Below are 22,204 nucleotides of genomic sequence, written 5' to 3' on the forward strand. Positions count from 1 at the left end.
TATAAAACACATCAAGCATTCACCAGGCATCTACGTAACAAAGTAATGGAGGCGCTAAGTTCTTGCCAGCAACTCTCAGATTAATTGTACCCGTTAATATTAATGGGTGAGTTGATGAACTGATGATTTGACATCGATTGATTGATGACCTATTGGTTACATTAAATTTGTTTTTTGCATGTTTGTTTGTTTGTCTGTTTAACGAAAGTTATTCCAGTGGAAAAGTTAGAAAACACCCGTGACAGTCTTCCCTCTCTTCCACAACTTGTCCACCCTTCTTCCACTCGCTTCCACAGGATTATGTTCGGCTAGCTCTCATAATTCTCATCTATATTTTCTTTCTTCCACGTTCTTTATTTATCAGAATGTGTGTGTTTGTCTTCGTGTTTGTGTTAGGTTTTTATTTATAGGAGCTTTCCATTGTTCGCAAGTCAAGCATGATGAAAGGAGAGCTCTGGTGCTGCTGATGCCAGTTCCGCAGCTTCCAACTTTTTTTTTCTTTAATTCTCTTTCTTCTTCTCGCTCTTTGTCGTCTATCTTTTTTTTTTTTTTTTTTAAACATAGCTGTTCCTCGTGTAATACTGCTCTTGCGTTTGGGGAGGTATTTAGTATTTCGGAATGTTTATTGCTTGAAAAGCCATTAGCTTTATAGCTTCTCTCGCCACGTGGAAAGTATTCGTTAGGATAAACGGAAAAAAACAAGCTCCATGTTCGTCTCTTGTTTGTGTGGGCCCCTGTTTGTTGTCGAGCACCGAAGGGATTTAGTTGTTGTTTAAGTTGCTGCTTTATTTGATGTCTTTTGCTTGCTTCCACTTCCATTATGGTCTGTTGAAATATTAAACAGCTCCGGCGATACGCTTTTTATGGAAAATCTGCAGAACGAGATAAACTTAAAAAAGAACACTTTTGACAGCTAGTAAGTGCACATGCATATCTGGCGCCCACACACTCATATCTAGGCACACACACACACGCACGCACACACACACACACAGGCACAGTTACAGGCGAGACAGAGGACCATGCACAATATTTTAATAGTCTTCGGTTAAACTATATCGACAAGATGTATGATACCCGCTTTTAAAAACAATTCTCACGCATGAGCAGACCTCAGTGAGTTAGAGAACACTAAATTTAAAAGCATGTTAAAGCCTGCGAATGCCAGATGTATTCGGTTGCAATAACCACAACTACAGCAACTACAGCAACTACAGAAAACCGAACTTAAGGACTTGCTCTTCACGAATGGCTGGCAACAACCAGAGCGAGAAATGAACCTCAGACACTTAAACTGCGAGTCCTTCTCCATTTTTTTAATGAGATCCTGGCCACGTGGTTCGAACGTTTGGCCAGACGCCACCACGTTGGGTTAGGAAGAACAGTTGGACTGATGCTGGATCGTTGGATCTCATTGGATCAGTTGTGAATGTTCGTTGACCGTGGAACACCCCATACCTCAATAAAGCAGGAGTCTGTGTAGGTATGTTAAAATTATAGTTTGGATTTTTCATTTCTATCAAAGTCTCTGGGCAAAATGATTGAGATGATGATGGTGATGATGATGGCTTTCTTCTGATGAGTGAGTTGAAGCCGTTGTAAGATCCATGTAGTCTCCAGGTTACGAACGAGATGGTCTTGAAGTCTTTTATTAATTGTCAGAATGTGAACGAAAAATACTTCTCGAGATGTAAACCTTTAATTCATGGAGACTTCAGCGCGCCCGTGACAGTCATAGTTAAACATTTTTCCTGCAAAACTATGTAGACAAAAAGGGATAAAATTGAGTTATTTGGTTAGGAAAACCACATTCGAAAGGAGTTACATCCCTTAACACAGAAACAGTAAGATATTAGAATGCAGATTTGAATTTTTCCGTTCGTACCTTGAAAACGAGGGTGACACATATTTTGTATCCTATTTCTGACACTAAAGTTGTTCTTCGTCACCAGAAGTTTATTCACTTCTACCAAGCGTGTGACCATTAAAATTTACCAAATATCGGATTAAGTATCGCAATAATAACCGATTGTGCACAAGCCCTTATCAAAGTCTGTGAAAAAGACGATTTTGTATACTTTATCTCCATTGGAAGGTGCAATTTCACATTGTTTAACAACAGTTTCTCCTAATTGTTGACTTTCATTTTAGTTTTGATGTCTTCCTCTCATGTTTAATTATTTATGATTTAACCTCTTCAAATTTGTGCGTACCTGGTATCAGAGTCAAAGGTCAACACCGGGATCTTCCTGCTCCTTCAATTCACATGGTGTGTAGTTGAGATAAATTTGCATCTTGAAATATTTAACAGAGGTAAAAAAAAAAAACTGCTGCAGACAGACAGACGGGTGAACGAACGACTACAATGTGATTTTTTCTTGAATGCTCCTCTCCACGACCCAGAGAAACAAAATTAGTTTGGTGGGAGAAACTTAAGAGACAGTCTTTGGGGAAACATTTGCGGTCAAAGCGAAGAACCAGAACAATTTTCAAAGAGTTGGTGTGACAGTGGTGGTGGTGGTGGTGGTGGTGGTGGTGGTGGTGGTGGTGGTGGTGGTGGTGGTGGTGGTGGTGGTGGTGGTGGTGGTGGTGGTGATAAAATGGAAGGTGGAGAAAAAGAAGAACAGGGCTTTAGGATCGTCAGCACAGCTTGTTGTCTGCTACCACCATAAAACCTTTGCACCCTCGCACACGACCCTCCTCGCCCCTCCACAAAAAGTCCTGTTAAATTCACATAAATGTCCTCAACTTCCCTTCTTTCGCTCGTCGTTTTCTTTGTCCTTGCCAGTAATTGTTCGTCCTGCCAGTTGTGCGTGCGTGTGTATGGGAGGGTAGTGCACCTATTATTTTTGTTTTGATCCTGCTAAAATTTTTTTAACTCCGTTTTTTTCGTTTTAATGTTTTCTCATCAGCCGGCGCACATCGTGCAAGTAGTATGTGTGTTAGAGAGAAAGGAGTTTAGGAGGAGGTGGAATGTTTCGAGGAAAACTTTTAAAGGAAGGCGATCTGTTTTTTGCAATTATTTCTGATGCTGACACTGATCACGTGACAGCGATGACGAGTCCATACATATTCTGTAGGTCTCTTAACTGAGTGGTCACACATGCCAGTCACCCTCGACTGACCACAGGACGGCATCCTCCCGTACCGGAGGAATTTACCCACATCTTTCTCCAACTTAGAAACCATGAAAAGACAGAGAGGCTGTTACAGTAACTAATAAAAACAGTGATTTTCTCAGTATTCGTGCATCAGTCAATTCTTATTACTACCCAATATCTCTAATTGTAAACAGTTCTAAAAAGTAAGATCTTTTTCTCAGTTTGATTGTTAACAAAGAATACTAGTTTTTAGTTTGGGACATAGTCAATTTTTTATCGTTCACACCTGATAATGTTCTTTTACAACACTGTGGTCCATCTCCCAGCCATCGACTCCATGGGCCATTTCCCGGCCCAGAGACTTCATGGCCCATCTTCCGGCCCTTTGACTCCATGACCCATAGACCCTGGTGAAAGTTACAACAAAAACAAATTACTAACACATATCTATATAATGAATAAAGGAAAAAAAATCAATGTGTATAAAAAAAAATCCGAGATAGACAAAAGTATTAATATCGTACGTTTCTAGGAAGAGTCAGCCTCCACTTCCCTGCATTAGTGTCCCTCCACTTGCCTTGTCTCCTTGGGAAGTGAAGAGCTGGCCGGCGACGGTTAATTTTATCGTCTTCCTCTATTCTTTTACAGACTATCTAAAAAAAAAAAAATTGAAAACCCTATTACTCATGCCACATGTGCTGGTCGGTCACCCGCGTTGTTTTAACTGGTTAACTTTATGTCCCCCCCCCCCACCTGTGTGACAAATCCAGAGACCGGTCTCATTTTGGAAACTGGCTCTTCTTTGTCCCTGTTGTAACTGTCCCGCCGTCTTTCATTCATCGTCTTGCAGCCCTCCTCTCATCCACCCATTCCAGACACATCGCTGTGGTCCCAAGGCTCCCAAGTCTCAACTGATCTAATAGTACACAGCCATCATCACCCCCGACAACCACCAGCCACCACTTCTTTTCTCGTGTCCTCCAGGAACAATTAGAGTGGAGGACACTGGTACTGGGCTGCGTTAATGGTTGCAGCACGGTCTGTCTTTTCCGTATTTCTATTCTGAACACTAACCATGTGTTCCCTTGATTAAATTAACGAAAGTATTGAAATATTGACCGTTCTCATAACTTGTAGCAGTAGTGTAGCCAAAGAGACTTATTCATCAGCCATTTTGTTCGTTCATCAAAACGCTCAAGTTCAGTCCTTTACGCCAAGAGCTTCTCATCATCATCACCGATACTCGATGTAAACGGTGGTCCATCAAAAGCTAACCCAAGTCCAACATACAATTAAGCTCAAAGTCGGAAAAACTAATTAAAAGAGCGTAGCCTTGCCATTCATTTGTTGCAAAATGCTTTGTGGTTTTAATTATTCTCTTTTTTAAAAGAATTACAACCTAAGGGGAACGACTTACTTTTTCACTACTGACTGCAACGCAGGCCCCAGCCAATGCCAGAGCTTCAGATATATTTGATATATTTATGATATATTTGTTAGATATATCTGTGACCTCGCAAGGATTGAAGTCTTGACTCTGATCCCATACACCCAATCAAATTCACACTTTTCTATTAGTAGCACAAAAATTATTTTATTGCTAAACTTTTATGTGAGCCTCATAAAAACAGTTATTGTGGGTATATGGTGGAATTAGCTAGTTTGAAATCAACAATACAAAAAATTAGTAATGACAGGTAAACATATTCTATGCACATACATTTTAATAAATAATTCAGATAAGCGTTAATGTAGGTTATAAATAATAATCTAAATGTGAAAGTGGCCAGTCTATCCTTCACATTCAGATACAGAGTTGCTTTTTTTTTATTGTCTCATACGCTGATAACATCTCTCCACACTATCTCTTGCGGTCATCGCCCCTATGGCGACTGGGAATTCATTCTCTCTACTACGACATTCAACTCCATGTTTTCCTTTTTTCAATTTCACGCACAGTTACACTGTAAACATTTTCTTTTTCTTTCTCTGTCTGATGTTTCTGTTGACATCACTGGGATAATAAATTGGTGGAGGACATGTGCTTTGGATACAGCATCTCTCCACTTTGTGTCATCTCAGTGAACCCTTGTCACGACTAGGTCGTTTCTTGTGCGCACTACAAAATCACAATACACAATTTCAATAAAAAATCTGATACTGAGTCGACCGGACCAATGCCATCTGTAAGTGTGAATTTTCTCTATATATCTAGCATAGAGAAGAAAGCTCCGCCTGCAGACTTTGAGAACAGGTGTTGCATGCAACGTCCCAAGACGAGATCGGAACCATCGGCCACTCTTTACAAGGGTGACAAAAGAGTGTTTTAACAACTAAACTACATACGGGTCTTTTATAGGGAATTCCCCTCTATTCACATATCTTTTGTACATTTTCATTTGGGGAGGCAGAACCCAGAAGCGAGGCAGCCGAGCAGGTACGATCATTGACTTCTGCTGTTAGAAAGCAAGTGATTCGTCACCCGTGTGGCTCAGCATACTTTTCTCTAGATAACCCCACAGTTGACTCCTTCAAGATTTGAGGAAAGTAAGGCAGAGACAGAGATGTGGATTTTATCTCCTCACTCGCCCATGACCAAAAAAGATTACAGAACAACTTTTTACAAAATTGCATTCTTCCGGAAAACAAAAGTGTGAAAACAATTTTTTTTCATTTTGTAAGAGAAGCAAGATTCATTTTGCGGTAAGAAAGTTAAAAAAAAAAAAAAAGAGTGAGTGTGTGTGTATAGAGAGGGTGGGGGAGAGGAGTGTAAGATAATTTTTTTTTTCTTTTTGCGGTGGCATGAATCAGAATACACTTACATTTCGCGCCATAAACCCAGATCCATGGGATCGTGTTACATTTTTCATTTCCTATTTTCATTTCGAACATAAAATTGATTTGTACCCAGGTACAAGCGTGAATCGCAACAGCGGCTTAAGAGAGCGATGAGAGAGGAGAAAGAGAGAGTGAGAGACTCGGCGGTTGCTCCTTTTCTTCCAGAGCTGCTGAGTACAACCGGGTATTTGTGCAGATCAACGATTTTCTGTATGGAAGCTCGGTGCACCTACAACACCCGTGATGCTCTACAAAACAGGCGATCAAATGGCAGAACGGTAAACCCCAAATTATAAAAAAAAAATAAAAAATAATGTTCACAAGATGTCTCGGGCTGACGGGCGGACGCCACGTCTTGGGCGGGTGTTTGTGCAGCTGGGGCTAAGTGATCGATATGCCACCCGACATTTCACTTCCATCTCTTCCCTCCTGCCGCCACCACTCCCTCTCCCTCTCTCTCTCTCTCCTAACCCCACTCCAAGAGTGTCCTCCCGTGTCGTCTGGAGAAGGCAGAAGAAGACGAGAGGAAGGCGCTGTGGTTCGCGAACGCGCATCTCCGCCGCTAGGTGGCGCTTCCGACGAGCATCGGCCTCCGACAGCGTCATCACCGACGTCACGCATCGTTCGCACGAGGTGGCGGCTGGTGCAACTGGCGTTATCGTCATCCTCCTCGTCATCGTCCTCGCTGCCACTTCCTTGCCTGACGCATCGCGCACGACGGTGGTGGTGGTGGTGGTGGTGGTGGTGGTGGTGGTGGTGGTGGTGGTGGTGGTGGTGGTGGTGAAGGGATTGGAGGAGGAGTGGTGAGGAACACAGACAGGGCGTGGCTTGCAGCCGCCGCCGCCGCTGCTCATGCTCGTGGTGGTGGTGGGGATGGTGATGATAGTGTTACTGCCGAAGGTTCAAGTGGTACTGGCGGCGGTGGTGGTTGTAGTATGTAAGACTGTTTATAAGGAGAACAGGGAAAGCGTGTATCATGTTGTGTCAACAAAGATAGCACGGGGATGATGTGCCGGCTGCACCAGAAGGCTATCGACAGACGACAACGACAACGAAGCTCTCTCTCTCTCCCTCCCTCCCTCCTCCCACCCTCATTCTGCTCGTTAAACCTTTTGCCTTTATTCCAACGTCGCGCGGTTTCCATGGAAACGCTGCGCCCCGAGAGTGTACGGAAAGGCCCAAGATGACAAGAGAAGGCAGCGCAGACAGAACTGTCAATACTGCTGCGTGGGGGAAATGGAGGATCTGCCATCGTACCTGCACCTACCCCTTACTTAACCTACCTAACTTTTCTACCCACGTTCGCGAGCGCATCCTCCAGGCGAAGGAGGGAAGAGGGGAGGAACTGTGGAAATCCCAGAGTGAAGACGTTGGATGCAAGTCGTGTGAAGCTCCCAGACAGATTTTTGCTTTCACCTGTCCTCTTCGGTCTTTCTCTGCCTGGAGTAAGGGGAACTCTTCTTATCCCTCTTGTACCTCCTCTTTCATGCCAAGCATGCCCCATTCTGTACCTCTTGTCTGTAAGTCTGTAAAGCCATGTCTCGCTATCTATATATATATATCATAACCCTATATATCCTGTGTAAGTTTTTCCAAGCATGTCTCGCTATGTACCTGGTGTCTGTAATTCTTTACGGGAAGACTACTCTGCTTTGTTCTCTGCACGATTTGCTTAGAAGTACCGATCTATCGATCTCTCAGGTCTCTTCTTAACTGCCATGGTTGGTTTCCATGAACACACTTCCAAAGGCTCCAGGAAAAATCTTGTTCGTAGCTCAACGATAATATTCTTAGAGTCCCCTTTCTCAGATCCATCATTTTCAGGTCAAAAGCAAAAAAAAAATAAATAAATAAAAATAAAATAAAAAACTAAACAAACAAAAAACAAACAAACAAACAAACAAACAAACAAACAAAAAATCAACAACAAACCAAAAAAGATCCACAAATCAAAGTTCAAAAAAATATTCAGGTAGATCGGCTAACCGGAACACGGGGGCTCAACTCCCATATTCATGGACTTGAGACAGGCCTACCCAAATGATTTTATCACCTGGTATTATTTTCCACTTAGGGTAAATATGGCGGAGATCGTGCCAATTTATACCATAAATACCTATTTCATTGAGTTTACAATCAGAGAGTAACAGGCCCCATGAACAAAACTTAGTCATCGACATAGTGCCCTCCGGTTTCCTCCGCTGGTCATTTGTTTCCGAGTTAAAATTAATATTTTTGTCAACTAGTACTTTCCCGAGAAGTACTTCTTTGGTCAGAATCAATGAATTCGATTTTCCGATCATTATTGCTTTTTCATTTTTATAAAAAAAAGTCTTTGACTCCAAAAAGCTTGCGCAACACCCTTTACCAGGCAAAGAAACAGGGGCACATTTTGATCTTTTTCCTTTTTTTCAGTTTTGAAATGAAAGAAGTAAAACAGGTGAAGAAAAAAACATTGGAACGTTGACATAGCATAAACCAAACACAAACACAAACACACTCACACAAAGGCAGAAAACTAACAATACTGAAACTTGTAGGTCTTTATAGGAGTTCCAAGATGGTGGCTAATCGGTTCTCAGGAGTGCCAGCTGGCGTCTATTTATTAGTTTTAGCGACTGGTGGATGGTCACCGTCCACACAGCGCCGTCTGGTGGGGTCGTAAGACGGAGAGACTTAATGTGTCCCCGGTGAACCACTCCTAGACGCTCGTTTGGCGGGACTCGCGCCAGTGATGTCATCAAGAGTCCTCTGGTCCTGCACAATCTTCGCCAAGAGCTGTCGGTGTCTCTTGAAAGGACTCTCCTTCTTCAAACCCATCCCTCGCTCCATCCTGTCTGCCCCTCAATTTGTTCGGGTTTTCTTCCCCTACCGGCAGATAATCTCTTGGGATTGAGGATATAGTAAAAAAATTAGAAATCCATTTTAAAGAAAAGAAAAAAGGTTTCTTTTCGTTCAGTTTTTCTTCTTTGATCTTCTCTCAGTCCTTTGTTTTGCATTCAGGATCATTGTGCAACACCTTTGTTTTGCCGGAGCCTTTGAACTGCCGCTTGGCTGAAGAAACGTGTCTGTGGAGACTTGATGTGTTGTCGAGACGGTTACGAGTGACGTACAAGAGTACCGATCACCCACCACACACACCTACTCAGTTCCTGTGTTGTGACGTGCGACGGCCGTTTGGTGGTGTCACCGGAGGACAGGAGAGTGACGTGCCCTTGGCTGTCATCCATTCGAACCAATGTTTTCCGGGACGGAGGTGGGATGGCACTTGTCATGGGGAACTGGAAATGTTCGATTCGATGTTCTTCGACTGGATCGAAAGTTTGTCGAGTATTGCGGGAAGAAGAAGAAGAAGTGTGTGTTTAGTTCTGGATTCAGTATAGCACGGACATACTTCATAACATTGAGACTTTTATGATTTTAATCTTCAACATTAATTGGTTTTGTGGATATTGGACTTTTTGAATTGCAGACAGCAAAGTGGGTTTTTATTTATTTATTTATTTATTTTTTTTGTAAATGGTCGTTCTTCTGATATTGTTACCAATAACTGTTACTGGATCTCCGCAGGACCGTTGTCTACCAGCCCTGCTGTATATCATGTACACAGACATCTGTAGAAGTAATAAGGGGAATAGCAATATTGTTAAATTCTAAGATGATACCCCATTGTTACTCTTTCTTCAGAGGCATACGCAAGATCATGGCAATATATTAACAAATTTTGTACTGGTGTTTCTCTCTCCCCCTATTCTGAACTTGTGCTTGTATCTTGAGAAAGGAAATCGCATTCGGGATTATTTATATTTGGGGAAATAACCTCTTAGCTGTTAATCATTAAAGATCTTTAAATCGGCTGCATCATGTTCATCTAGATAATGGAATAGCCTCTTGCACTAAGCTAGCCCCGTAATAGTTAAAGATCTTAAAATCCGGCTTTGACAGTCTTCAGCTAGATACTAATCATTCTGACGATGTTAGTAATAATAATGGATGACAATAACGACACAATAATAATCTTCTAGTGTTCACAGCTTCAGCAATTATGGCTGTCAGGGGCCAGCGTGTGAGTCGGACACTCAGCGTCGAGACGGTTACCGTGGGCGCCTGCAGCAAATCGTGCCAACCTGATGATGGTATCGGGTGGTTGATGTGGAATTAGCCGCAACCACGGCAGATACAGGCGACTGCACCAGCGCCCCCTGCTGGCCGCTCAATACGGCTGGTGTCACGTGTTTGTCGGTGCGTTCGCCGGTGGCCACCAGCCAAAGATGGGAGTAGCGTGTGTACAGGAGTTAACACCGAGGTAGACACCGAGGTTAAGGACAATGCTCTAGAAACGATCATCCACACATGAGTGTGTATCTGTGTGTGTGTGTGTGTGAGAGAGAGAGGTGTAGGTCAGTGTTTGAGTGCGTGCGTGAAGCTAACCGAGAGAGAGATTTGTAGAACTATCACGTGATAACATGACGATGTTCTGGAAGGCACGAGAAGCCTGAGGCAGGTCCATGACTTGTCGGACAGCACGCTAAGTGCAGTTAGGGCAAAGGTCACGCCGATATCAAGTGCTCAAAGTGTTTAGCTCTCTTATATTAAACACATAAGTATGATCCACCACCACCACCACCACCACCACCACCACCACCACCACCACCACCTTCCATCTGTTTTCGCGTGATGTCTAAGAATTATTAGGGAAGCAAGGACATCATTTTAAACTGCATTATTCTTCTTCCTCCTTGTCTCTTCATTGTTTTTGCTCTTGTTTTTGCTGTTTTTTTATTATTGTTGCTGTTCTTTTTTTGTTTTTTGTTGTTGTTATTTTTCTTGCTTTTGTTCTTTGTTTTGTTGCTCTAGTCACTTTGTTCTTTCTTCTTGTTCTTTTCCTTGTCCTTGCCCGATCTCTCCATCCCCTTCCCAGCCGAAGATCGCTGGCTTGAGACGTGTTCGTGTCTGTAGCGAGGAAAACTGTTCCTGCTCCAGCAGCAATGGCCAGCAGCTATCCTGCTGAAATGGGTATAACGGAAAGTAATGAGGGAAAGGAAGGAAGGAGAATGCTTCCCTTGACACCGTGAACCATTTACTCTTGCACCTTGGACTACTAGACTGGTTTTTTTAACCCTATGTAATGGGGAAAAAAGTATGATATCCGGAGCTACCGACTGTGAAACTTTATGACAGGGCTAGTGTGTATTATTTAGTTTATTTAGTACTGACTTCACGAACTCTCTTACTGGTGGAAAAGTGAGATAATTTCCTAGGCAGCTATAAGAAATGAGGTCTGCTGGACTAAATCCCATTGGTTCACACGCAAAGGATGACAAGTTCTTACAGTGGCACAAAAATACCCGAAGAATGACAAAAAGTCCAATCATTCCAAGCACAAACCCCATTTTTAGCTTACTTTTTATCACCTTCAGAAAAGAGATAAAATAACAATCTCCTGTGACAGTTGTCTGCCGTTTGCTCCTGTAGGATAACCGGAAGTTCATCTCCTTTTGTTAATGACTTTCATTGAAGTCTTATGACCCGCACTCGTGCTGAGTAAACTTCTTTCTTCCATCGTTTCCCCCACATGGAGTTGCGCGTCTTGGTGCTGATGGTCTTTGGTGGTAGTGAAGGTGTTTGGTGGTAGTGAAGGTGTTTGGTGGTGGTACAAGTCTTTGATCATAATGTCTCAGGTGGCAGACATTAGAGGCAGCGTTCAGTATACAGTAATTCAAGTTCCAGTTCTAATTCTAATTATGGAGGGCTGTTTATTAAGGTTAATTATTAAGGTTCTGCTAGTCTTTTTTTTTCTCTCTCTCTCTCTCTACCTCCCCATGTTTACCTGTCATACCAGTCCAGCCAGCAAACTTTGAACTGCTTCAGTCACGAAGCTGTAGGTCAGATTTTGTACCTCTCGTCGGAATGCATGGGTACAAGCTGGGAATGACAGTCTGACACACACACGAACAGCGAGTGTTATCTAGAAACGGACAAACAGTGATGCATGTTGCCGCCATGATGTCCACCACTTTCTTTGCGAGGTCCTTTCATGTCTGACGGCTCGCACATCTGACGGACGACTGACTACCTGTTGCGTCTCTATGGGACGAGGGCCTTAGGGAGACATTGTGGACAGATGTAGTTTACAGACAAACGCGCGCGTGCACGCGAACAGACACACACACACACACACACAAGTACATGCACGCATAGAAGTGGAAAGATAAGGAATAAGGATGAGGATGGGGTGGAGACAGAGAGCGTGGCACGTGCGTCTCCCTAAGCTGCTACGTGCTAGTTGTATGTGTACACCTCATTTTGCGATGCATGTTGGGTAGTGTGTCAGCGTTAGCATGGCGTGTTGACGTAATCGACCGCCACCTAGCGGGGAACTCGCGCGGGTATGTTTTGTGGAGAAACTGCGTTTACACTCATTATACTCATTATTCCGGCATCTGACATCAGACACAGAGACAAAGCAAAACTCCAGATCACAGGTTCTTCTTGAACGAGCTGCACACAGGGCGAGGATCATCTGTCTTTGTCTGTCCTTCGACCTGTTAGCCTGTCTGACTTCCGGCCAGCTCATCCTACGTTAAAGCGCTTGTCACCAAGACACAAGGGATCGCAGGTATAGGGTTCAGATCTCGCCTTCGGAACGCGTCATTTTTTTATGTAATTTTATTTCTCACTGGATGTTATGGCATACAGGGATGGACAAGGAAAACACTTGTGTGTGTGGCGCTTTGAGCCCTACTGATTCTGGTTCTGGTGCTATATAATGCTCTGTATTAATCAACTTGTCTACCATACAAACAGCTCTTCAGAGTGCAGCATAAAGGGAAAACCATGACACAACAATACCTTGTAATTTCAGACTCACTCTCAGCACTCCAGCATTAACAAAAAATCAGAAGTAAAAATAAGGTGGAAAGAGATATACAGAAGCGAATGTAAAGGAACTAGGGGACTGTTGAATTACAAACCTAGTAATACTCTGCTTTTATTCCAATCAGGTAGGTCCCACCAAACCAAAATAGAATGAGACTTGACGGAGAATATCTTAACTAGACTTCAAGACATGCACTTGGGGACAGGTTGAGCACCACACGCGTACTGTTAGAGTGTAATGAGAGCAAAGAAGAAAGAGAAGAACTCAAACAAGTCTGAGATAAATATAGACTGACATTAAGCATAAATAGCTGCCCTGACCCACCCACAGCGCTATGGCATCCTTTAGTGTTGGTGGTGGTGATAATGGTGGCAAGCCCACAGTCAAGCTAATTGAAGATTCATGCAAAGTACAAATTTGATACTATCTCTCTAAACGAGCAATAAATACCAAAACAAATGAAAAAAATCCTAAAAATTTTATTTTGCCAAAGACTGCAAGTCTAGCACAACCATATAATAAATTTAAAATATCTTAACTAAATAATAGGCAATATGGGTCCCTTCACTCTTCCATAAGCAGAACATAAGGTAGGATAACTTAATAAAGAAAATAAAAGACTAAACTTTCAAAAAAATAAACTTGACACAAACTGTACCCTTACCCAAACCCACACACATACCTGACAAAAACAATATTAAAGAAAACTAAAACTAAAGGTTCCTTCACAGTAAAAGCTAAAATTGTAACTAAAATTAAACAGAATTCTAGAATAGGGCGACCTGAGGGGTTTGACAAGCAATTCAGTACACAACCATTTCTTCCTCCTCCCATACTCCCCAAACCTCTTGTGCCCGACTGCCCATATCCTCCCCTGAAACCCATTAGGTGGTTGCACTCTTCCCTCCTAAAATCAACAACAACCTGTGTGTGTGTGAGAGAGAGAGAGTGGCCATTTTTGTAAAAGTAACAACCCTCACCCCAACAAACAAAGAGCCCTCTTCTCTTGTGGTCGTGAGTGGTCAATTGTGTCAAGCGAACAGCCTCCCCACTCCGCCGTTCACCCGCCCAGGTGCTCACCCGACGACCTGACGCAAGACGAGCGCGCGCAACACAAGGCTACGTTCATAAAAATGTCAGAGCTATGAGGATGTTATTTTCGTGATTACAGTCAGATGAACTAGCGACCCGCATCATTAACAATATTATTGTCAGATGGCCTGATGATCTGCTTCATTAACTATCGCAGAGATGATCTCATGATAGGCATTATTAACCCTCTTGCCGTCAGATGACCTAAAGGACCTGCATTATTAGCTCATTACGGTCACATGATGTAAACAACCTGCATCATCGACTGTCAGATGACCGACAATCTGCGTGATTATACCGTCAGATGACCTGATTACCCGCATCATGCACCTATCACTGTATCGTGCACTCAAGCGGTTTCAATAACCTTTAACAAACAGTGTGTGTGGCTCTGAGCACGGAAGACTCTTACTCAGCTTTGGACTGGGGATGGGGGCTGAAAGGGTGATCCAGCCATTAAGGGTCTGACAGTAGTAAATCGAAGTAGAAGCTCCATTCAGCCCTCGTAGGGTGTCGGACGACGTGGAGCGCACCGACGTGTTAGAGGAGTGGTGGTGGCCGCGCCCAGTGCATGTCACTCGGTGAACACTGCCGAGGGTCTTATCAGGACGACAGCGATGACGCCAGAGAACACGTATAAGTTGTGCAGAATCACAAAGTGTGTTTGTATGAGCGTGCATTTTTTTAATACCCTATGTAGGGCCATTTACTCTCGTGACGCGAGGGTTATAGGTCAGTGGGTCGGTTGAGGATCCTGAATGGTCATTTGTCTTACAGATAGATATCCGTAATGTTATTTTTCTCTCCACTAATTCTCTTGTCCCCTCTCAACCCCATCTCACTGTTTTTGTCTTGCTATGTGTGTTTGTGTATGTGAGAGAGAGAGAGGGGGGAGGGAGGACTAAGGAATTGCAGAGAGAGACAGAAGGAAAGTGCAGGGTGTGATTGAGTGTCCTGCTGCACGCGCACTCGTTTCAACACCAAGAGACCAAGTCAGGAAGCCATTACAAAGACAGCTCAGGCTTGGAGTTAATTATATCTGGTCGCTGTTTGGTATGAACGCTGGAACGTCTGACCAACATACAGAGAGCGAGAGAGGGACGGATCAAGCACCGAGTCGACCATTTTCTTCATTCTGAATCCCCCTCCCAACCACTACCACTCTCCCTACCTCTCTTCCCTCCTCCTTCTACATCCCCATCGATCTGCCTTGGCATGCACACCGCGCGAAAGGCAAAAAAAAAAAAAAGAAAAAGAAAACGCGCGCGCGCGCCTCCATCTTCCTCCATTCATGAATGACTGTGAATGAATCGACATCGTGCGCCTCACGCGCTCTCTCTCCCTTTCGCCGGGAATCCGCCTCTCGCCTCCGCGCGCACAGGATAACAAACCGGCTTCCCTCGACAAGGTGAAGAATCGAACGCCAATCCGTTGCCTGAGATCGGGGCCGTCTGGAGACAAGCCGAAGACAAGGGATGCGAGATCAGCCTCCGTACCATAGGAAGCCAGCGCCATCGATCTAGGGATGGGAGGATGTGCGTGCTTTCTGGTCCATGTGCTGTCGTCATAGAGACGCGTGCAGCGGCCGGGGTGGGTGGGGCTGGGGGTGAAGAGGCTGTGCGTGCGTGCGTGCGTGCGTGTGATGTCACGCCGGAATCACCTCCCAGGCTCGCAGGTGCGAGGCTAATCTACCCACCTACGCACCCCATTCCGCCTTCCCACAATGCACTGCAGCAACATGGCGCGCAAGTTTGTCACCAGGTAAGTCAGGGTCGATGCGGCCACGATTTGCTAACTTGTTCACGCCCCGGATTTTGCAGCCGCCGACTAATTTGATTATCGTCTGATTCGATCGTTTTACTCGAGGTGCAAAATTTCAGACATGTTCGCGTCTTGGGAGGAAAATTCGAGCTGGACGATCACCTCCCCTTCGTCATGTTTTCATTTTTGCTGCTTCGAGGGTTGAGCTGGTTCAGGCTGTTCTAGATTATTGCAACACCCAACACCACACGCAGCCTGTCAACATGCTGGGTTGTTGTTGTGTGTGTGTAGTGTGTACTTCCTCCAGTGGATGTGTATCGCCAGCCATCGTCTTGCTGGCACGGCGCGCGTGCTCCGGCGTGCAGACGAATGGTTGTCATGCAGGGACATATGTCAAACAAGCGTGACCGCACTCACAGCCGATGCGATGCCGAAGGGAGCCAGTTATGAATCGCCCACTCGCAGCCAAAATTGTTGATGTCGATCACGAAGTGGCATTATTTTGCCCCACTTGTATCAACAAAAAAATGAATCACTGAGCACTTCAGCATTGCGACACCAGGATACATTTGAATCAAACGGCTGACACTTTTATATCACACACACCAACACTGTGTTAAATTTAGACATTTTTTTTATTTTACACATATATGCAGACACATAGATGCACACACGTTTAATTGGTGTGCAGTTGCTTATGCAGGTGGTTTGTTTATGTTAGAAAACAGACCATAACTAAAGGTTTGTTGTTATCCCATGTCATACAAAATGTAGAAAAGGACACTGCAAAGTTTCCTGTGATTCCACTCAAAGATAGCATGATAATGAAAGTGGTATAGAAACTAGTGTGTCACAGCCACTTCTGTTTGAAATAATAGTGTGCATGTTTCTGTGTATATAGGTGTGTGTATGTGAGAGGGATACAGCATCACTAGAGAGACTGTTCTAACATGTCAAACAATTCACAAAGGTTATTGCCAAATTTTCTGTATAAAGGTTACAATGGTGATCATGAAAATCGTATGAAACTATTGATTCTGTTAAATTATATTACTGTGCAGGTGCTACACCTATAAATTCACCCATTCAAAAGCATTTTTACTGGAAGGCAGTGTCTACATGTATGTGTCTATAGAGCATATTTGTGATCTGTATTTAGTAAGAATATGAAATAGACTGTTTAGAAATTTCTTATTCTATCAAAAATGTCAACTTTAGCTGTTGAGAAATTAACAAAACTTCTCAGTTTTCTTTAAAAAAAATATTATTAACTAATATTGTTAAGATATAAAAGGCAATAGCCTATATTCAACTTTATTAATTTCCTTGAAAATTTGTGGACACAAGGAAGCAAAAAAAAGTGGTGTGTTGAAAAAGTGGTGTGTTAATTTTAATGTATCAAAAAACCTAAGACTTCTGATTTAAAACTCACATTTCAGTATTGTGGTTCTGCATAATTGTATACACTATGCCTTATAGTTTTACTTACATATTTTCTTACCATTTAACTTACTCTTAAAACTCCATCCATAAGTTAAAAAAATGAAATCACTCTCCTATTGATACTTTGAGAGAATTAGTTTGATCTTGATTGGTGCTATACATTAAGTAAAATAAGAATAACAGGTATAAGTTTTTTCCTAAAATATTCCAAATCTGACAGAGATAAGTGGATGTGTGGCAAGAAATTGAGAGAATGCCTATTGTGGCATCCCAAATATGTACACATCACTGCAAATGGTGGTTATGAAATCAGTCATTGAGGAAAGAGTGTGTTACAACAATTGCACCACAGTGCATTTAATTTGCATCTGCTGTCATAATGGCTGTCCACTCATCTGGTGAGATTCATACAGTGCACAGTCTTCCGGGTTTGAGAGGCAGGCAAGGAAACAGCAGCAGCCCATTGTTTGCAAGGAGATAACAAATGAAGAATACTTTCTGGTGTTTGTGCCTGGCTTTTGTTTTAAGACCATGTGATGGCGAGTGACATGAGCATCTGAACTGGACAGTAGGTCGTGAGAAAGGTAGAGTTTTGCTGGTCAGCTGGCTGGTGCTGCAGATGCTGATTTGGATTATGTGCTGCTTTCATCAAGAGCTCATCCACAGAGAATGTACATAAAGAACTGGGGTATGTTTGATTTACTAGCTGTTTGTGCTATACAGAGCATGGCAGGGCTTTCCTGTACTGCTGCTGCAAAGTGCTTTAAATGTTTGTTTGTTTTCTGCAAGAGATTGTGTGCCCTTTTAAAATGTTGTCCATTTTTAACACATTCCCTTTTGCTGTTGGTTTGAGTGAATGAATATATGGTCAGTACATTCTTAAATCCATTAAGATGAAACTGTGATTATCAATTTCTTCCTTCTGACAGAAAAAGTTTCATTTTTGTCATAGTAGTATTACATTCTTAAATCCATTAAGATGAAACTATGATTATCAATTTCTTCCTTCTGACAGAAAAAGTTTCATTTTTTGATAGTAGTGTCACTTTTGGGGCTAATAACTACAAGGAAACTTAATTGCTATTAGTGTCTTAATATCTCAGATGTGTGATGACTACTTCCTTATATCCTACATCATTCCCTAGAAGTGATCCTTTGACAAGAAATTTAAGCTAGCATGGTTGGGGTTAGGCTGTATAGCAGCTCCCTAGGCGTTATTTGGATAACTAATGTGATGCATTCGGCTGAATTGCTGATAAAATATGAACATATTGTAAGTGTGGGCTGACTGCTATGTGTCAACCAGGTACACAATATGTTACTAAGTGCTTGATGGATGGCTGATGTATAGCAGCCTGACAGTCAGCTGAAATGTTTATATTTTGATCCCAGTCAGACCTCTTCACGTTAGCCATCCCCCAAGGGACTTGTTGCACATGACCCTGGTCATTTGAGTGAACTGATCTATTTCTGTTGCTGACCAGCCGCCATGATGAGGACTGGCTGATAAGGAGGCAGCTTGCAAGTCACTCTTTCACTGCTCACCATACCTGAATTACACAAGTCTTGATAAAGTTCTGTTCCAATGCTCTTCATGCCTCAAGTCATTCAAGTCTCAATGAAGTCCTGTTTTTTGGGAATCGGCTTGATTATCTCCATCACAGCTGTTCTCCACTGAGCTGTAAGGTAGTGGTTTTAACATTTTTTGACATCAAGGATATTTTCTTTGGACCTCTGTATGAGCTGAACAAAGATGAAGTGATAAACTGGCGAAAATATAATAAGTGATATATTTTGCAGTCTTTAATTCATGAAGGTTAAAAAAAAAATCATCAGAGGAACTCACCTACCAGTTTCAGTCATTACTCATTCTTTATACTCTCAGTCTAAGATCTGCATAACATATGTGTATGAATGTGCGCGTGCACGCACACACACACACTCTCGCTGTATCTCACACAGCAGCTGGTGTGCGCGCGGTGGAACATGCATTTGCCTCAGGAAGTGAAAACTATCAATGCATGATCGTTTCAGTGATGGCTGGGCTCGGCAGATCTTTGGTGAACAGTGAGAATCAGTTTCGCAGTCTTACCAGGAGAGCTTGGTTGAGTGCAAGAACCGCAAGCCGCTCGGCAAGAAAGTCGCAGCAGACCTCTTGCTCCCCCTGGTCATCGATGACCTTTCGGCACAGACGCATCATATCCGCCCGCTCGCTTCCTCCGGGTGCCCCGCCGTGCCTGTCAGTCGTCCCTGCCTTCGTGCTGGTCGGCTACCCCCCTCTACTCACCCTCATTCCTCCTCCCCACCAGTCACTCATCTTTCATCTCCCGCCTTGAGCGTTGCACAGTTTTCAGGGCGGAAGCAGACGACAAGAAGAAGCATGGCACTCTCAGTCGCTCACTGCTGTCCGTGCCGCCACTTAGCTGCCCGCTTCTGTTACTCACTCACTGGACAAGTTCCAGGTCGAACGTGCATTTCTTTCTGCAGCTGACGTGAAGAATTGGCTGCTGGAGGTGGATGGCGAGGAAGTTTATAGCTGTTCTCGCGCACCATACCCTCGGCAGGCCGGTGCCAGACTCGGTCACAAAGTTGCCATTGTAGGGCCTCAGTGCACGCTGGCCAGCAGCAAGCACTGCAGCAACCCCATCCCCCATCTCAGTAGCCGTGGTTGTAGAGGGTGAATAGATGGGAACCGTGGCCATGTTGATGATGAACTCATTGCCCAGTCGCAGCATTATCCTCCAGCTTGAGTGATGTGAGGGAATAGGACAGTCATGGTTGCTGTCGTCTCTCTCTCACACACAGACCCGCGAACCCATTCACATTAACATTATTGCAACAACAAGCTTTGTCAATCAATTTCATAAACTAGTAAAGCATGGACATTTGTTATTAATGAGGATATCAATTTGGTAACGAGCAGTCATGCATTAACATACCAGCTGTTTCAGCGGCGATCCAGCCCAATAAAGGACTCAGGTAACATTTGTCACGTGACATCCATTGCTGAGACCTGAGTGAGGAAAAAATATTATGATAAGGAAAAAATATGATGATAAAAACCACAGCGATGACTTAAAATTGGTCGCAGTAAAGGACCACATTATGTAAGAGGAAAACTTCTAAGAGGAAAGAGTTTTAGCAGTTAAAAAATGAAGAGAAGTTATCTTGGGGGAGGTAGTTTGAGTAGTGTTATAGTCATTTTCCAAACATTCTCACAGCCAGAAGTCCGACTAACATCAGAATCACAGGCAGGTGAGGTGTGGACTGTTATGTACACTAGTAAATGTTAAAGTGGTCTGTTAAGGAGAGAGTTGTCATAGACTTCTGACCCTTTAGCTTTGGATTGTTGTGCACCGAGGGGCTACAAGTCACTACAGTCAAATTTCGGGGAAGGGGTTCGGCGGTAATAGGTATTAATTGGTTTCAACCTCTAAACCCTCGCCATCCTCGAACCCTTTACGTGCGCACAACAAAGACAAAATCCAATGTCAGCTTCCATGAAACGATGAGCTGGAATGTCGAGGGTTAAAACTATATCCGTGTTGTGAACAATCCACCCTGAAAAGAAAATTGTTGCTGAAGTGTCGGATTTCGCTTGTAGTTCAGACAAGATTGGAGTAATCGAGAAGAACACGATCCCTCCCGTGCAGGAAGACTAGCCGAGTCGGCGACACCGTGAAGGTAGACTAGTGATGTAGGTGTGTCGGTCACTGTGTATCACAACACGAGGCTAAACGATAAACCTGAGCGAGTAACCTGACATGTGTGATATGCTTGGTGTCAGCCACTGGCACTATGTCATGTCATAACAGTTTTCCAGTTTAGTTGAGTGCTTGGCTGCAGCTTAGCGGTGATTTCACGCTAAACAGGAAATCTGTAACCAAAGACGGGATGAGTAATCGGACAAATCTCAGACTGCCGGCCGTGGCTTTCGTCCAGAGAAGAATGAGTGTGGTTCCGAAATAGAATCAGCATCATTACAGAAGGGACAAGCGAGCATTTTACTGCTGTTCAGTCGCACCAGCCCCGAAGGGGAATAGTTAATCAACGGTTTCTGACTGTAAGAAGAATAACGGTGTCGGCAAATTAGCAGATTTCTGGTCCAGCAAGATTTAAAGGTAAAAACGAGGCCTAACATTTTCTTTTTTAAAAAATTTATTGACTTGTTTATTTTGGGCAGCGGCTGCAGCTAAATGGCAAATCCCTGAGTTTGCGATCCCAGCTTCAGCCGCCAATCACCTTTCCGATGGAGTGTGATTTTCATGACCACCAGGAGCTGGGCACACTCCCCCTCTAGGTGATGTTGGCTGGACGGCTACAACATGTAGACATCCACTAAAAGGTGGATGAAAAATTAGTTCAGTGATGCTTCTATCACTTAGCCATCCAGCTAAAGGTGTGCAGCATGCTGTGCATCCGGGATACTAGCTGACCACGGGCGGGACCTTCAGGTAGAGCTCACCTGATCAGAAGCCTCTCAGGTGTTGCACTCAGTGACGTAAGCCTGATTAAAACATTAAAGGTTTAGTGGAGTGCATTTTTTTTTTTTCTAAATTGGTTTGAGGTTTCTCAGTGTAAGATACTATTTCTCCTAATCTGGATAAATGCCCTCCTTTACCCTGACCGGCTTTAAGATACTTTCGTGCAAACATCATCATGTTTAGGAGGGTCACGAGCACACGACAGGATTGTAGATCAATAGGTTTACTTTGTGAAGGTTTGCTTGCCGATAGAAGAACTGGGGTCAAATGTCAAGCGTAACTGTGTACAAACATGACGTCGACAGCTGGAACTCGTTATGTGCATAGTGAGTTTGTAGCTTGTAGTTTTATAGAAGGTAGGAGCTGTTCCTCTAACTTTTTAAAAACAGCTTATTGCTCTGAGCTTTATCCAGTCATTAGGGGGAAAGTGCACCCAATTAGACCTTTAAGTCTGTGCCGAGTAATTGTGGGATTCAACTGGCAGATTTTGCACCCGTTTGTTTATTTACTTCCCGACGGAGAGAGCTTCGTTAAGCCAAAAGTAATGCTTTCCTTCAAGTCGTGACATACTTTATTGACAGTAGGATATGTCTTCTTATCCTTTT

At 43.4% G+C, this 22,204-nt stretch overlaps 1 protein-coding gene and 1 long non-coding RNA gene across 6 annotated transcripts in view; one reads left to right on the forward strand and one right to left on the reverse strand.

Moving 5' to 3' along the window:
* Window positions 1-16,288: 16,288 nt before the first annotated feature.
* The window catches only part of LOC112567069, a 43,303-nt gene continuing 37,387 nt past the window's right edge, over window positions 16,289-22,204 (reverse strand). For both annotated transcript variants that reach the window (XR_003099739.1, XR_003099740.1), the window contains 2 exons: window positions 20,055-20,128; window positions 16,289-18,858 (listed from right to left, as the gene is read on the reverse strand). This is a non-coding gene — a long non-coding RNA (uncharacterized LOC112567069). The remainder of the gene's footprint in view (window positions 18,859-20,054; window positions 20,129-22,204) is intronic.
* The window catches only part of LOC112567067 (diacylglycerol kinase zeta-like), a 121,492-nt gene continuing 116,953 nt past the window's right edge, over window positions 17,666-22,204 (forward strand). For all 4 annotated transcript variants that reach the window (XM_025243599.1, XM_025243601.1, XM_025243600.1 and 1 more), the window contains exon 1: window positions 17,666-17,803. In XM_025243599.1, coding sequence (XP_025099384.1) covers window positions 17,785-17,803 — 19 coding nt within the window. In that variant the 5' untranslated portion in view covers window positions 17,666-17,784. The remainder of the gene's footprint in view (window positions 17,804-22,204) is intronic.

The sequence above is a fragment of the Pomacea canaliculata genome, linkage group LG6 (genome assembly GCF_003073045.1).
Source record: "Pomacea canaliculata isolate SZHN2017 linkage group LG6, ASM307304v1, whole genome shotgun sequence".
Lineage (NCBI taxonomy): Eukaryota > Metazoa > Mollusca > Gastropoda > Architaenioglossa > Ampullariidae > Pomacea > Pomacea canaliculata.